The sequence below is a fragment of the Trachypithecus francoisi genome, unplaced genomic scaffold (assembly GCF_009764315.1).
Source record: "Trachypithecus francoisi isolate TF-2019V2 unplaced genomic scaffold, Tfra_2.0 Lachesis_group17, whole genome shotgun sequence".
Lineage (NCBI taxonomy): Eukaryota > Metazoa > Chordata > Mammalia > Primates > Cercopithecidae > Trachypithecus > Trachypithecus francoisi.
Window position 1 is genome coordinate 1317872 of NW_022681462.1, and position 16793 is coordinate 1334664.

The 16793-nt window shown below is 52.1% G+C and overlaps 1 protein-coding gene across 4 annotated transcripts in view; it reads right to left on the minus strand.

Moving 5' to 3' along the window:
• Positions 1–16793, minus strand: part of FAM178B (family with sequence similarity 178 member B) — a 117212-nt gene that overhangs the window by 48035 nt on the left and 52384 nt on the right. For all 4 annotated transcript variants that reach the window (XM_033238907.1, XM_033238909.1, XM_033238908.1 and 1 more), the window contains 2 exons: positions 7045–7159; positions 1327–1420 (listed from right to left, as the gene is read on the minus strand). In XM_033238907.1, the coding sequence (XP_033094798.1) occupies positions 1327–1420; positions 7045–7159 (209 nt within the window). The remainder of the gene's footprint in view (positions 1–1326; positions 1421–7044; positions 7160–16793) is intronic.

The window sequence follows — 16793 nt, forward strand, 5'->3', positions numbered from 1 at the left end:
CGTCAGGAAGTTACCCTATGTGGTCTAAAAAGGGGAGGAACCCTCGGTTCTGAGAACTGCTCATCCCTTTCCTGGAAAACTCATAATCCACCCCCTATTTAGCATATAATCAAGAAATAACCAGAAAAATACTATACCAGCTGGGGCTGCTCTGCCTATGAAGTAGCCATTCTTTATCCTTTTGCTTTTCTTTTTTGAGACACAGTCTTGCTCTGTCACCCAGGGTGGGGTGCAGTGGTTCGATCTTGGCTCACTACAACCTCTGCTTCCCGGGTTCCAGCAATTCTCCTGCTTCAGCTTCCCAAGTAGCTGGGATTACAGGCGCACGCCACCACGCCCAACTAATTTCGGTATTTTTAGTAGAGATGAGGTTTTGCCATGTTGGGCAGGCTGATCTTGAACTCCGAACTGCGGGCGATCCACCCGCAATGGCCTCCCAAAGCGCTAAAATTACAGGCATGAGCCACCGTACCCAGCTCCTGGAGTTTCTTTCTTAATAAACTTTCTTAATAAACTTGCTTTGATTTTACTCTGTGGATTTGCTTCCAATTCTTTTTATTTTTGAGATGGAGTTTCTCTCTTGTTGCCCAGGCTAGAGTGCAATGGCGCAATCTCAGCTCACTGCAACCTCCACCTCCTGGTTTCAAGCGATTCTCCTGCCTCAGCCTCCATGCCTGGCTGATTTTTGTATTTTTTGTAAAGATGGGGTTTCACCATGTTAGCCAGGCTGGTCTCCAACTCCTGACCTCAAGTGATCCACCCGCCTCAGCCTCCCAAAGTGCTGGCATGGGCATGAGCCACTGTGTCCGTTTTTTTTTTTTGAGATGGAGTCTCACTGTGTCGCCCAGGTTGGACTGCAGTGGTGCCATCTCAGCTCACTACAACCTCTGCCTCCCAAGGTCAAGCGATTCTCCTGTCTCAGCGTCCTGAGTAGATGGGACTATAGGTGCCTGCCATCACGCCCCGCTAACTTTTTTAATTTTAGTAGAGGTGGGGTTTCACCATGTTGGTCAGGCTGGTCTGGAACTCCTGACCTCAAAACATCCGCCTGTCTCAGCCTCCCAAAGTGCTAGGACTACCAGCATGAGCCTCCACACCTGGCCCCAATTCTTTCTTGTGCAAGATCCAAGAACCCCCTCTTGGGGCCTAGATCAGGACCCGTTTCCCGTAACACGGTTTCTGTAGCATCCAGCTACAACCAGCACAGTGCCTGCCGTGGTGCTGAGCTCGCCAGAGGTTCTCCATGACGCTCCCCAAATTAAGCTGCGGAATGGGTCTGAACTACGAGCCAACAGTGCCCTGGGTGAGGCAGGCAGCTCGACTCACCTTGTAGATGTGGCCCAGGCTGATGTCCAAGGCCATCTCTTGGGGAGCATCCTGCTCCTTGTTCTCACTCAGGCCAGCCTCACCTGGAAGCACTCTGCGGTAAGACAACAACAGTGACAATGGGAAACCCAGGACAGAGCACAGGAGCAGGAGTGAGGCACGAGGTGGGACACTGCTGCCGAGGCTGCTCATCTGCTGGGCACAGCAAATCCCTCCACAGATGATCTCATGTCGTCTCTGAGAGCCAAGAATCCAGGGGCAGCTCCGTTGGGTGGTCCTGGCTCAGGGGTCTCTCAGATGTTGCCCTCAAGGTGTTGGGTGGGGCTGCAGTCACCTGAGCCTGACTGGGCTGGAGGGCCTGCCTCCCTGCTCACTTACCTGGTCACTGATCCGCAGGCCCCAGGGCCTCTCCGCAGGGTTTCTCCATATGGCCACTGGTTCTCCAAAGCCAGCGGTGAGAAAGAGAGGGAACGAGAATGTGCCCAGGACAGAGCCGCAGCCTTTCATAACCTAACCTTGAAAGTGACATCCCATCTCTTCTGCAGGTCACACAGGCCAAACCTAACTTGGTGTAGGAGGCAGCTACAGAACCGTGTGATCGCTAGGAGCCGGGGATGCATGCGGGGGGCTCCTTGGGGACTAGCTCCCACATGTTACCACTCAGGTGAGGCCTCCAGCTTTAGTTTTCCAGCACGTGGAAACCACAAAAGCACACTTCTAATCCCCACAAAGTCCTCGAGTCCTCCCTGGGTCCGCTCGGCAAGGCTGACCCTGCATACACTGCAAAGTGCTCCACGTGGTAGCTGTCACAGGGGCTGCCTCCTAAGACAGCAAGTATGGTGGAAATCAGAATAGAAACATCCCTGAAAACCTCCTCCAAAGTTGTCATCCTGAGCTGATGTGCTGTCTGCTGACAAGCCCAGCATAGCGTTTCCCCGAGTGATGGACCGGATCTGGCTGAGCACCAGGTGATGTTAGAGGCCGGGGCTGGGGAAAGAAAAATCCCCCCCTCAGCCCCCTTTAAAGACCAAGCCACACACAGGGTGGTGAGATGCTTAGTTAGGGGGGCCTTCGTGGATCTTACTGGATGGCAGTCTCATCACCCTTCCCACAAGCCTCCCTCCCAGGCCTACGCTCACAGGATGAGAGCCTGGGCACGATCACCTTCACCCTTTCTGTGGCCAAATGAACACTGTTGTTTTCAAGTATGTTAAATGAGCTTATGGTGAGGGTCCCCTCTGCTGTCTCACCCACTTCTCCACTCTTAAGAAATGGCTTAAGGTTCCTGCTAACAGTGCTAAGTGAAGATACTGGCGACAACCACACTGCTGATGACAGCAGGCTGCAGGCAGGCCCCTGGCACAGGGGAGGAAGAGTGCTGTCCTACAGCTCCTGTGAAGTCTCTGCTCTTCTCCACTTGGCGCTGACCTCAGAGGGGAAGGAGGAGGTCTGTCTCTGAGGTACCAGGAAGTTGGTGCCAACAAACCAAACTTGGTGGGCAGTGGAGACAGGGGCTGGGCTCAGTCCTCCCAGATTTCAGCATTTATTAGGGCCACAACTGAATGGGTGAGGCTGGCATTTGCACATCTGGGCACAGGCTAGGCCTGTGCCAGTATGTGAGGGGGAGCTCTGGTTTGTCCCAGCCTTGAGCGTGCAACACGTGCACACATAGGAGGGTGTGTTTTCAGGTTTGTCAGCATGGGCAGCCAGAGCTGACGACAAACATCTGCAGGAGAGAGATGCTGCCAACGGGAGAAGGAACGTTGAAGGTGTGAGGTGGTGACACGTATTCTCTGAGCTGGAGAGGGAGTGTGGCTGTGGGGAGAGCCCTTTCCTCCTTGGAAAGAAATGTCAGCCTCCCCAAGTGAAGGCCTGGCTGGCCAGAGTTCCAGAACTTTGTGGGCCCACAGGCTCATGGGCAATATAATGGGGTCCTCTAATCCATGCCCTTCGGAGTAATCACTTGACTGAACTGCTGGCATCTGCGGCTGCCGTTCTGAGATGCAGCATCGGACGATCCCCGATCAGCTGCCCGCAAGGGGTTGCCAGTAAGGGGTCACAGCCAGGGAATTCAACGGCCTGTTATCCCTGCTCCCTTCTTGGGCTCAGCAGGTTAGAGTGAGCTGATGGTCCCACCATTGGACTCTATGAGGAAAGCAGCTCCATCGATCCCACGCCTGGCTCCAGGGTCTGTGGCCAGCACCCAGGAACTGGGTTTCTGTCTCAGAGACACTGTTCAATACTCATTAACCTTATGAGGGACACGTCATTGACCTCTACCCAGGTCTCCGCATCTTCCCCCAAAAGTTGAAAACATAATGAAGTTACCATGTGTATGGCATTCCGACGTTCTCAGATGAAAGACGGCAGGTACAGTGTATGAGAACCACGGCCGCCTTAACCAAGAGCTGCCTCCTCAACCAGTTGCCCCTGCGCTTGATAGGACGCCCTGTCAATGTGTTAACTGTCGTGTATTTCCCCCTTTGGCCTCTGCATCAGGCTGCTCCTTTGAAAATCAAGTGGCTGGCGGGGCGTGGTGGTTCATGCCTGTAATCCCAGCACTTTGGGAGACCGAGGCAGGCAGATCACCTGAGGTCAGGAGTTCAAGACCAGCCTGGCCGACATGGTGAACCCCATCTCTACTAAAAAAAAAACAAAAACAAAAATTAGCAGGCATGGTGGCATGCACCTGTAATCCCAGGTACTCAGGAAGCTGAGGCAGGAGAATTGCTTTAACCAAAGGTGGAGGTTGCAGTGAGCTGAGATCGTACCACTGCACTCCAGCTTGGGCAACAAGAGTGAAACTCTGTGTCAAAAGAAAAAAAAAAAAAGAAAACCAAGTGGCCAAGGCTTCTGGCACCAGGAAACAGCTTCAGGCTTTTGATCTTCAGTGGCCAGGCCTGTGCATCGGAGCAGGCTCTAACTTCAGCTGGGCTTGGCAGCAGGAACAGCCTTGGAGGACCACGCACAGCTACCTAAGGACCTCCCTTGTGCTCCTGGGGGAGATGGGGGCACCTGGCAAGGCCCATTCTGTGTAGCAACGTGGGCACGAGCCCCTCTGAGGATGCTGACAAGCTCCCCCACCACCCTCTTCCCACTCATATCCATGCTCCATCCTTTCCCCGAAACGTCCTCCCATTTCCCCTCCCCAGTCTCATGACTGAGCAGAGGGCCACTGTTTCCAACAAGGTGGATGCCAGGGGATCTGCATGGCCTAGATGTGGAAGGACTACATCTTTCTGAATGGAAATCCAGAAGCACTAGATAGGAGATGGTGATGGCTTTTAAGGAAATCCGAGATTAGGAAGAAATGGTGGAAGACGTGTCTCAGAGCAACTAGAGAGACAGCCCAGTCACAGTGGGGCCATGCACAGATGTCTGAGTCCCTCATTTTGACCCCTGGCCATTGTGAGGTGCTGTGGGTAGCCCAGGAGAAGCCCCAGAGGCATCTGTTCCCTTGAATGAAGGCATCCCTGGAAGTCAGCAGAAAAGAGATGCCTGGGCGGAGCCAGCTCGCACAAGACAGCCTCCGAGTTGGTGAGGAGCCAGGACAAGAAGGACCACAGGGAGAAGATGGCCTGCCGTGGGGTTTCTCTTGTGGCCCATGCATCCATGAAGGATGCCGTGCCCTTGGGGAGGAGATGCTGGAACCTCCTTGATGCTTCCTGAATACCCCAGAGGGGTCACCCTCCAATCCATGACACAAGCAGCAGTCCAGGAAACCTACCCAAGCATTTTCGCCATCCTCCTACCCTGAGGAAGACACAGTGTAGGGGCTCCAAGCAGGAAAGCCTTCCCAGCCCTGAGGGGCTTGGCAGGTGGTCCCCAGCCTGCTCCCAGAGCCAGCAGCAGAGAACTCACCCCTGTGGCTGTCAGTCAGGTCCTTGAGGGTAGTTCTGAATCCTCTGATGGGAAATGGTGTCAACAGCCAGGCCAACATTCTGGGGCCCAGAGGTAGATGTTAAAACAGTGTGTCTGGGACACGACATGAGGCCCTGGCAGCTCCCTGGGCTCTGATCTAGGACAACACAGCTCTGCTTTCCTCCCACACAAAGCTGAACTGCATCTGGAAAAGCTGAAGTCTGCATGGTGGGGTTTGTGTTCCCAAGTACTTAAGAAGATGTGTTTAAAGGGCCACAGTTCTCATCCCTCCTGCCCACTCTGCCTCTGGAGACAACAGACTTGTTCCGCAGCATGAAGGGCAGGCCACAGTCACATCCTAGGAGAACCGGGAGGTAGTGGGGGAAGCAGCTCTTTGCAGAATAGAACGAGACCCGGTGGCTGCGTCTCCAGTACCGCCTCCCACTTCCAGGAGGACACAGGGACACTCATTACAGCAGTCACAAGTGGCTCTTCTGGACTCCATGGCCCCTGCCTGCCTCAGACGTTCATTTGTTTTTCTGAGTGTAATTCTCTCCCCTGCTCATCCAAGATGGTGTGCGACTGCAGCTCTGTGCCAGGAGGAGGCAAGTGGCTCATTACACCAGACATGGAGCTGCGAGCTCCGGGAGGGAAAGGGGCAGGAGCGCGGCAGGCTGGCACATGTGTGGGGTATTTATAGCAGAGCTGAGTGCGGTTTGGCTTGGCAGACAATTGCTAAACACAGTCGTGGAACAGGTTCTTAGGAGAGCTCCCACTTTCCATGCAGAGGAACATCTGCCCGCTAAGGCGAGGCAAGGGGGGCCTGGCACCTCCTGGGGCTGAGAGATTGTCAGCGGGAAGCAGGGGGTGGGGGGAGTCCTATACAACAGCCCCTCCAGGCTTCAAAACACTCTGTTCCATCTCAAATCACCTTCTCCAAGGGTTCTCAAGAGAGTTTGGATGTGCTAAAATGTGTAGAACAAGATGATGATATATAACACTTTTACGACCTTAAGCTAGTCACCATACGCCCACCAGAGCTACTTATGCATCACGTGGCACTCCTCCCCGCAGGCAGGGACCAAGCAAAGGCAAATGATCATGACTGTCCACCAGCAAGCCAGCCCAGGGCTCAACGGGGGCACTCACAATACAAAACTGAGGGTTGTGGGAACGTAAAAGCATGCCCTGCTGTTCCCAAGTGGATACTAGGTAAGGGGCCAAACAAGTGGCTTGAAGAGACTCAAGAGACTGGGATGTGTCTGCAAGGATATTAACCAGGTTTTGAAGTCTGGGTTTCACCAGAGAGGAGCAGGCAGCAGAGGCTGAGTCAGAAAGTGCCAAAAACAGGCTCATCCATCCCGGGGGCTTCCCATCTCCCTGAGGCTGGGAGCAAGGAAATTCCTTCTTGGTGTGATACTCAGATCCACAGGTGGCGGTGTGTGGTTGTTCTGTAATTCCCTACACATGGGATAGAGCCTGAGTCCAGCACCTTCCAAACAAACAAGACAACAGGTGGCTGGGTGTGGGGTGGCTCATACCTGTAACCTCAGCACTTTGGGAGGCCAAAGCAGAAGGATCACTTGAGCCTAAGAGTTCAAGACCAGCCTGGACAACACAGGAAGACCCCTCGACCTCTACACAAAATTTAAAAATTAGCCAGGCGTGGCTGTGCGTGCCTGTAGTGGCAGCTACTCAGGAGGCTGAGGTGGGAGGATCACTTGAGCCTGGGATGTGGAGGCTGCAGTGAGCTATGATTGTACCACTGTATTCCAGTCTGGGTGACAGAGAGAGAGAGATGCTGTCTCTTAAAGAAAAAATGAAAGAAAAAGGCAGTGAGGAAGGAGAAGTACTCACCTGCCGCCGTGCCAAAAGGGCCCCAGAGGGTACAGGGCAGGACTGTGGGCACCCAGGCTGTGGAATGCCTCCCTGACCTCTTGCAGTGAGGGGCACCACAGGTGCATGTCTTCACCTGTCAGGCCAAAGGGGACAGAGAGTTAGAGTGGGGAACGGAGGGCAGGGCACACCGTTCCCACGAAAGGGACTGGCCATTGACCCCTGGCCCAAGGTAACCAGTTTTTGCCTTCTCTGACACCACAGGTATTACCTGGGGAAATGAAGCAACTGGTGGTTTCCAAGTACTTCTGGAGTTTTGTGAATGTCAATGTTTTCCTGAATGTTCTCTTACCTGGTCTTCAAGGTATGGTTGCACTCGGGACAATTGCTCCCTGATCATCTGGCCATCCACATCAGGCAGTGGTCAGGGTGCTCGGCTGCCCACAGCCAAGTGACACCAAGAGTCCTGTGCCACAGGCCCCGAGCTACAAGGCTCACTGGACACCAGGCTCACATCCTTAGACTCTCTGCGGCAAAGCACTGAGGCCAGCGCTGAGCCCACTGTGGCCTCTGCAGCACTCTTGCTGCTGCAACATTTAGGTGTTCCCGGTCCACCATCCCTGCTGGGAGCACACCTCGCCTGCCTCCCACAGCCTGGGGCATGTCACCTCAGCAAGTGTGCGCTGTGGGGACCAGCTTCCCCTGACCGATTTAACCAAACATCCATGATAAAGTCTGACCACATCAGCCAGGCGCAGTGGCTCACACCTGTAATCCTAGCACTTTGGGAGGCTGAGGCAGGCAGATGGCCTGAACTCAGGAGTTCGAGACTAGCCTGGGCAACATGGTGAAACCCTGTCTCTACCAAAATATAAAAGAAATTAGCCGGGCATGACGGCATGTGCCTATAGTCCCAGCTATTCAGGAGGCTGAGGCAGAATAATTGCTTGAATTCGGGAGGCAGAGGTTGTAATGAGCTGAGATCGCGCCACTGCACTCCAACATGCCAGCCTGGGCGATAGAGTGAGACTCCGTCTCTCCGAAAACAAACAAACAAAAATCTGACCACATCAACAAACAGGAAGAACCTTACATACTCAGATTTTTTTTCTGTCAGACTACTTAAGGACATTCTTACAAGCAAGAGAGTAGAAACATAAAAAAGAATGTGTCTAGGCATCTTCTCTAAGGATGGCTGCCCAAGACCTCCCACCCCACGTGTTCTCTGCACCGTGAGCTCCCACACCCCATCCAGGAGCAGAGCCTACGTTTCCACTCTGCTCTCATTCCTCAACATTATCCAACTTAGCAGTTGACTTGCTTCTCCTTCTGTCTCTCCCCAGTACAACAGCAGTCCCACAAGGGCAGGGGCCACATCTGTGTTGGTCATCTCTACAGGCCCCATACCTAAAAACGTAGCCAGTGCGTGGAAGAATTACAATGAATGAACGGAGAGACTCCAAACCAAATCTGACCAAGTAGTACACAGCTAAGAGAGTGCTATGTTCTGAGTGTTTACGTGACTCCAAAGCTCGTATATTGAAATTTAATCCCAAGTGTGATAGCATCAAGAGGTGGGGCCTCTGGGAGGAAAATTAGGTCATAAGAATGGAGCTCTCACAAATGGGGTCAGTGCCCTGATAAAGAAAGGAGATCTGAGGGAGCTGGTTGCCCCTTTTACCCCTTCTGCCACATGAGGAATTGGCCAGAAGACCTCATCTTTGGGGCAGAGAGCACCTCTCACCAGATGCCAAATTTGCTGGTACCTTGATCTTGGACTTCCCAGCCTCCAGAACTGTAAGCAATAAATTTCCCAGTTTATAAATTACCCAGTCTAAGGTACTTTGTCATAGCAGGTCAAATGGACCAAGACAGGGAGACTGACAACAAGTCCTAAGATGGGCTGGCAGTATCCAGAAGAAAGATGTTAAATTTGACAGCGGGTAGGGCATCAGAATCAAGAACCTGGAAGCTGGGTTAGGGACACATCAGAAGCACATACTTGAGCCTTCACCATTCTAAAGGGTGAGCATCCCACCCTGAGGACCCACTTCAGCACACTCCACTGTGTTCAGGAACTAGCCAGGTGTGGAAGATAAAAAGGCAAGTTAGAGGAGACCTGGACCTCAAGGAGCTCACGGTCTAGGAGGAACAGAAGCCAGATCAAGAAATACAAGTGAATGTCTTTATGCAAAAATCAAAGCAGGTAAAAGGTACAGAGCCTTCTCCGAGGGGCAGGTGTTACCTGGGGTGGTGAGGAGACAAGAAAGGAATATGAAATGTGGAAGGTGGAATGGGAATGTCTCTTTTCTGACAGACAGAAAAGATGGAGGCAGGGCAGCACAAAGCAGCATAGCATGTCCAGACGGAGGCAGAACAGGCACAGAGCATGGATGGCTGCAGCGGGGGGGGGGGACTTCTGCAAGGACCACTGCAAGAATCGGTTTCCTAAGCTCACTGAAAAGTGCTGGCAACAGTCCTGCCCAGCTGCAGCACTGGCAGACGGCAGGATGGCGGACAGAGGGTCTCTGAAACCTGCCCAAGGACATTTCTCCGGCAGGCGTCGAGTGTCTCTCTTTGGAAATGTATATGGGTTGAGACTTTCCAAACAAGTAATTAGACTCTCGGAGGAGAAAAAACTTTCTTGTTTGTTTTTTTTTTCCTCTCTTGGGCAACTTAACAAGTAAAGAGTGGTAATGATACCCCTTACTCGCCTCACAAACGAGCTGGGAAGAATGAAGTCTGCAAAACACAATGAGACTCCACTGGAAAGAAAGACTGTTCACCAGGGCCTTCGGGGCACTGTGCACGTATGTGCATGCACCTGTGGGCGGGCAGGTGAACTTTCCAGGGAGGGGAAGACAATCAACCTCGGGCGAGGCCCCAGGAGGCCCAGGTAGGCTGGAACCTCCTGCCAGCAGCCTCAGACCCAAAGCAGGTAGTGCCTGCCTCCCCTCGAGATCCCCGTCGCAGCTCACACAGGGGCATCTTCTGCTGTGAAACCCCCTGACTCACAGGCAGCAGTGCCCACTCTGCCAGCCTCCCACCGGACACCATCCCTTCTCCCCTCTCCCACCCAGCAACCGCTCCACAGCACAGCACAAGCCAGGCCAAGGTGTCAGGAGCAGTGTCCGAGGAGGGGTCTGGGAGGCCTTGGGACAATTCAGTCCCCATCAGCAGCCCTGGAGGCTGGTGACGTGAGGACAGGAAAATACCACTCCAGAGCCCATAATTAACACTGCCTAGAAGTGGGCCATGCCCTCAGCTTTTCCTGAGCTCTGTTTCTCCCCATGAGGGCTTTCTGGAGAGCTGACACAGAGGAAACTCAGACGCCAGGCTGCCAGGCTCCAGCTCCCCAACTCAGTTCCTCCAGGCTCAGAACAGTCATTTTAGGTGATGCCCAGGGGAGCATCAGAGCACTGTGTCTTTTAAAATGCCAGCATGGGCTGGGCATGGTGGCTCATGCCTGTAATCCCAGCACTTTGGAAGGCCGAGGTGGGTGGATCACCTAAGATCAAGAGTTAGAGACCAGCCTGGTCAGCATGGTGAAACCCTGTCTCTACTAAAAGTACAAAAAAAGAAAAAAAAAAAAAATTAGACGGACGTGGTGGTGGGTGACTGTAATCCCAGTTACTTAGGAGGCTGAGGCAGGAGAATTGCTTGAACCCTGAGGCGAAGGTTGCAGTCAACTGAGATTGTGCCACTGCACTCTAGCCTGGGCAACAGAGTGAGATTCCGTCTCACAAAAAAAAAAAAAAAAAAAAATGCCAGTGTGAACAGCCCAAAGCCTCTGGGCTCTGTGTGGAGGCCGTGCTTCTGCAGGCGTCCCTTTAGGTTACTCTTCTGGGATGGAACTGACGCTTGGGGGTGTGGGGGGAGACAGAGGAAGAAAACTGTCAGGCCTAAAATAAAAGTGACTTTTCCATCTGTGTCGTGGAAGAAGCTGTTAATTCACTACCGTTCTCCTGGCACCCCTTACATGGACTTGGAAATCCATGCACATCCCAAGAACCTCTTCGGCCACTGGAAGTGCCAGCCTCAGCTCCAAGACCAGGCTCCTGCCCCACTTCTGGGCCTCCCTCGTGCCCCCCTATTCTCATCCTGGGCCTTAGAGCTTTGGCAGCAGGAGATGGAGTCTGCAGGCTCTGTTCTTCTTCTCCCCAACCCCCAAATCAAACAGTGAATGAGCTTTGGTGGGTGGCTGCACTGGGAGGGCCAAGCAGCACCATCTGCCTGAGTTCTCGTTCTCTGAACCCGAGATACCACAGGAGGAGGGGAGGTTCCCATCAGCCTTAATGGCAAGGGGCCAGGAAGCTGGTTCCTAAAGGAGAGCAAGCTACCCACTCCACTGAGTCTGATCCTAACTGGAGTACAGGGCTCACAATGTTTACGCGAGGCTTAAAATCCAATTCTTTCGTATCCTCCCCAATCTAATCACTTATCTTCCTGCAGCACTTTTGTACTTAAATTTAAACTTGTTTCAATATTTCCTGCTTTAGTCAATTAGCTTTAGCTTTAGTCATTTCAACTGTGCATTCACTCAGCAAATGGCAAGCAAACACCAGGTGCCATTCTAAATGCCAGGGACCCAGCGGTGAACAGAACAAGCAGCCCTGCTCTCAGGGTGCTGGCGTTGGGTGGGGGACACGCAACACACACACGCAAGATACATACACACAATGATGCTCGGTGGCATCCGTGGCTTGGAGGAAGGGTAGTCAGGGGACGCTGGAGCACCAAGTGACTTGGGGAGCCTGGCAGAGACCTGAGGCCAGGGAGCACTGCTGTCTTCTAGGTTGAGCAAGGAGCCCAGGGTGCTGGAGTGGGTGCAAAGCCCAGGGGCTGGGGGTGAGTATGGAGAGGCGGGTGGGGGCAAGAGAGAGGCAGATCAGCCGGCCTGGAAGACTGGAGCAAGGACCAGGGATGAAGGGAAGCCACAGGGCTTGAAAACAGGGAGTGCCATAACCAAAGGGAGCCAGGTCCCCAACAACAACAACAAAACAACAAAATCCTGTATCCCCAAACTATGGCAGGTGCACTTCTCATTTTAAAAACATGCACATTTTGTTGCTCCTGATGACAGCGTAAGCGCAGGATGCAAGCAGACTGGCGTTCTCCCAAAGACTGACGCTGCCTCTCCCTATGAAAACCGTGTGTCTAGGGAGACTGAGAAATGCTGACCACTTGCTGTTCCTGGTCTCTCTTTCACTGGCTCTTTTCTAGACCTGTACCCACATTCTTTTGGAACCTTCTGTTTCTTCTCTACTCTGCAGCCAGCTCCGAGGGTGCCTTCATTTTCCTGTTTCTCCCCACTCACCCTGAGCCCAAGGCCTTTTCTGTGGTGCCGTGAACAACCTCCGTACCTTGCTGTAACCAACTCTGCACCCGCCAACACCATCTCTATAGGCCCCTGGCCTGCTTATTCATAGGAATGTGTACAGGGCAGGTGATGCCATCCCCAGGGCACCTCTCCTTTCCCCCTGCCCTTCCGCAACTCACACCACTGCCTGGTGTCACCTAACACCAGCAAGCACTCGAGGCCCCCGGTGTGTGGGACACAGCGATATTGTGCCAAACCATAGAATCACTCGTATCTGCTAGAATAAGGTTTGGCTACAAACAACAAAAAGGACCCAAATCAAAAAACAAAAACAAAAACAAAAGAAAAAAACCCACCCGGTCTTCAAAAAGCTAGAATTTTATTCTTTGACAAAAAAGAAATCTGCAGGTAGGCAGGTCACAGCCGGTGCAGAGATCTCACTGTACCTACAGGATCTCAGGAGCCCGTCATTCCGCTGTGCTGTTCTTAGTGTGTGCCTCTCATGCTCAAGGTCACATCATGGTCCAGCACGGCTGGTCGAGGCCCAGCTGTTACGCCTCAGCTCCAGGCAACAGCCTTCTCACTTGGCCACCTAAGCATGCATTCTTGCTTGTTTTTAAGGATACAGGGCTCCCTCACATGACTCAGGAAGGTAGTAGGAGCAAACCACCCTCCCAAGTTTGGAAAGCAAAGGTTGAGAATGATTTAGACTTAACCTAAGAGTTTTCCAGTGATGTCCACGAATGAATGATCTACCAGATTCTCTCCCAGTTTGGATTTTTGGGTTTTGTTTTTATTTTTGTTTGGAGATGGAGTCTTGCTCTGTCACCCAGGCTGGAGTGCAGTGGCTTGATGTCGGCTCACTGCAACCTCTGCCTCCCGGGTTCAAGCAATTCTCCTGCCTTAGCCTCCCCCAAGTAGCTGGGACTACAGGCTCACATCACCACACCTGGCTAATTTTTTGGTATTTTTAGTAGAGACGAGGTTTCACCATGTTGGCCAGGCTGTTCCCAAACTCTTGACCTCAGGTGATCCACCCGCCTTGGCCTCCTGAAGTGCTAGGATTACAGGCGGGTGCCATTGTGCCCCAACAGCCCCAGTTTGGATTTTTGAACTAGAGGGTTTTGGAATATGCCTGATCTCCGGAATAATATGAAACAGAGAAATCAAATGCTAGCAGGGAAGTGGAGCAACAGGAACTTTCTTTTTTTTTTCTGAGATGGAATCTCGAGCTGTCTCCCAGGCTGGAGTTCAGTGGCACGATCTTGGCTCACTGCAAGCTCTGCCTCCCGGAGCCACAGGAACTTTCACTCATTGCTGGTAAAAATGTAAAATGGAAGTTTTGGAAAGTAGTCTGCTTGCTTCTTACAAAGCTAAACAGACTCAGCTGGGTGCAGTGGCTCACGCCTGTAATCCCAGCACTTTGAGAGGCCAGGGTGGGTGGATTATGAGGTCAGGAGATCGAGACCATCCTGGCTAACACAGTGAAACCTCGCCTCCACTAAAAATACAAAAAAATTAGCCAGGCATGGTGGCGGGCGCCTGTAGTCCCAGCTACTTGGGAGGCTGAGGCAGGAGAATGGCATGAACCTGGGAGGCGGAGCTTACAGTGAGCCGAGATGGTGCCACTGCACTCCAGTCTGGCAGTCTGGGGGACAGTGAGACTCCATCTCAAAAAAAAAAAAAAAAAAAGGCTAAACAGACTCTTACCATACGACCCAGCAATTGTGCTCCTTGGTATTTCCTCAAATAAACTGCAAATTTACGCCCACACAAAAAGCTGTACGTACATGTTTACAGCAGCTTTATTCAAAATTCTCAGAAATTGGAGGCAAACAACATGGCCTTCAAGAGATGAGCAAATAAACTATGGTGCAACTACGTAATAGAATATTATCCAGCAATAAAAAAGGAAGGAGCTATCAAGCCACGAAAAGGCATGGAAAAACCTGAAATGCTTATTGCTGAGTGAAAGCAGCCAATGTGAAAAGACAACATACTGTGTGATTCCAACTACAGGATATCTGAAAAAGGCAAACCTACAGAGACAGTGACAATAGCAGTGCTTGCCAGGAACTTGGGTGGGGCGGCGGGGTGGGAGGTGAAGCAGACGGGGAAGGAGGATAGGATGAACAGGTAGAACTCAGGTCATTTTTAGGGCAATGAAGCTATTCTGTATGACACACTAAGGAGGAACACATCTATACTATATTTTTTTTTTTTGAGACGGAGTCTCACTCTGTCTCCCAGGCTGGAGTGTAGTGGCGTAATCTCGGCTCTCTACAACCTCTGCCTCTCGAATTCAAGCAATTTTCCTGCCTCAGCCTCCCAAGTAGCTGGGACTACAGGTGTGCACCACCACGTCCAGCTAATTTTTGTAGTTTTTTTTAGTAGACAGGGGGTTTCGCCATGTTGTCCAGGCTGGTCTTTAACTCCTGACCTCAGGCGATCCGCCTGCCTTGGCCTCGCAAAGTGCCAAGATTACAGGTGTGAGCCACCACACCCGGTCATTTGCTAAAATCCATAGAAATACACAACACAACCCTAATTTAGGCTATGGACTTCGGTTAATAATGTACTGATATTGTAACATATACACACACTAACATATGATATGTAAATAATAGAAGAAACTGGTGGGTGGCTGGTTGTGCAGAGTGAGTATACAGAAACTCCACTTTCTGATCAAGTTTTTTGTAAGCCCAAAACTGTTCTAAAAAATAAAGGTTATTTAAAAAAAATACAGTAACAACAAAAATATTCTTTTTTTTTGAGACAGAGTCTTGTTTTGTCGCCCAGGCTGGAGTGCAGTGGTGTCATCTCAGCTCACTGCAACCTCTGCCTCCCAGGTTCAAGCAATTCTACTGCCTCAACCTCCTGAGCAGCTGGGATTACCAGCGCCCACCACCCCACCTGGCTAATTTTTTGTATTTTTAGTAGAGACGGGGTTTCCCCATGTTGGCCAGGCTGGTCTCGAACTCCTGACTTCAGGTGATCCACTCACCTCAGCCTCCCAAAGTGCTGGGATTACAGGTGTGAGCCACCACGCCCAGCCAACAAAAGTATTCTTTAAAAAAATAACAAAAGGCCGGGCGCGGTGGCTCACGCCTGTAATCCCAGCACTTTGGGAGGCCGAGACGGGTGGATCACAAGGTCAGGAGATCGAGACCATCCTGGCTAACACGGTGAAACCCCGTCTCTACTAAAAAATACAAAAAGCTAGCCGGGCGAGGTGGCGGGCACCTGTAGTCCCAGCTACTCAGGAGGCTGAGGCAGGAGAATGGCGTAAACCCTGGAGGCGGAGCTTGCAGTGAGCTGAGATCCGGCCACTGCACTCCAGCCTGGGTGACAAAGCGAGACTCAGTCTCAAAAAAAAAAAAACAGCAGCAGAAGGAGACAGGTCTCCACACACACTATCTCAAGCAGCACAGCAAACCTAGCACTGGAAGGGATGATGGTGGTTGCTCTCATCTCAATCAAGGACCCAGCTGAGAGCCTAACACAGTGGTTCTCAGACTTGTCTGCACATTTGTTTTTTTTTGTTTGTTTGTTTGTTTTTGAGACACAGTCTTGCTCTGTTGCCCAGGCTGGAGTGCAAAGGCACAATCACAGCTCACTGCAGCCTCAACCTCCTGGGCTCAAGCCATTCTCCTGCCTCAGCCTCCAGAGTAGCTGGGACTACAGGCACACACCACTATGCCCAGATTTTTTTTTTTTTTTAGTAGAGACGAGATTTCACTATCTTGCCCAGACCGGCCTGGAACTCTGAACTCAAGCAATCTTCCTGCCTTGTCCTTCCCGAGTGCTGGGATTACAGGTGTGAGCCACCACACCTGGCCTGTTTGCACATGTTGGAATCACTTAGGGGGTGTCAAAAATTACTGCCACCTGTGCCCTACCCCCAGAAACTGTGGTTTTAGTCTGGGGTGTGGACTGGGCTTTAGAATTTTAAAAAATTTCTAAGTGATTCTAATACACAGCCAAGTTTGGGCTCCACGGAGCTAGGGAAAGCCATGGCCAGCTCCAGAGCAGTGCCCAGGGCCACCCTCCCGTGCTCTGGTGGGTGATGAGGGTGGTGGGTGATGAGGGTGGTGGGTGATGAGGATGGTGGGTGATGAGAGTGGTAGGCGTGGGCAGGAATCCTCAGATGCCAGCCCTGGCTCCCCTCTCGCCACACCTGGGGCCAGCTGCCCATGGCCCACCAACCCAGGGGCTCTCAGTTCTGGATGCCCACTGGAATCAGCATGGGAGGCTTCAAAATGCTCATGCCCAGGCTGTGCCTCAGACTGATCTCAGAGGGCGGGACACAGGCATCATACTTTTTAATGCTCAGCCATAGCTGAAAATTGCCAGGGCTGGAGGCTGAGTACTGGGGGAGCTGCAGACATCCTCTGATCATCGTCTAGAAGTCCAACATTAAGAAGTGTTGGGCTGGGCACAGTGGCTCACA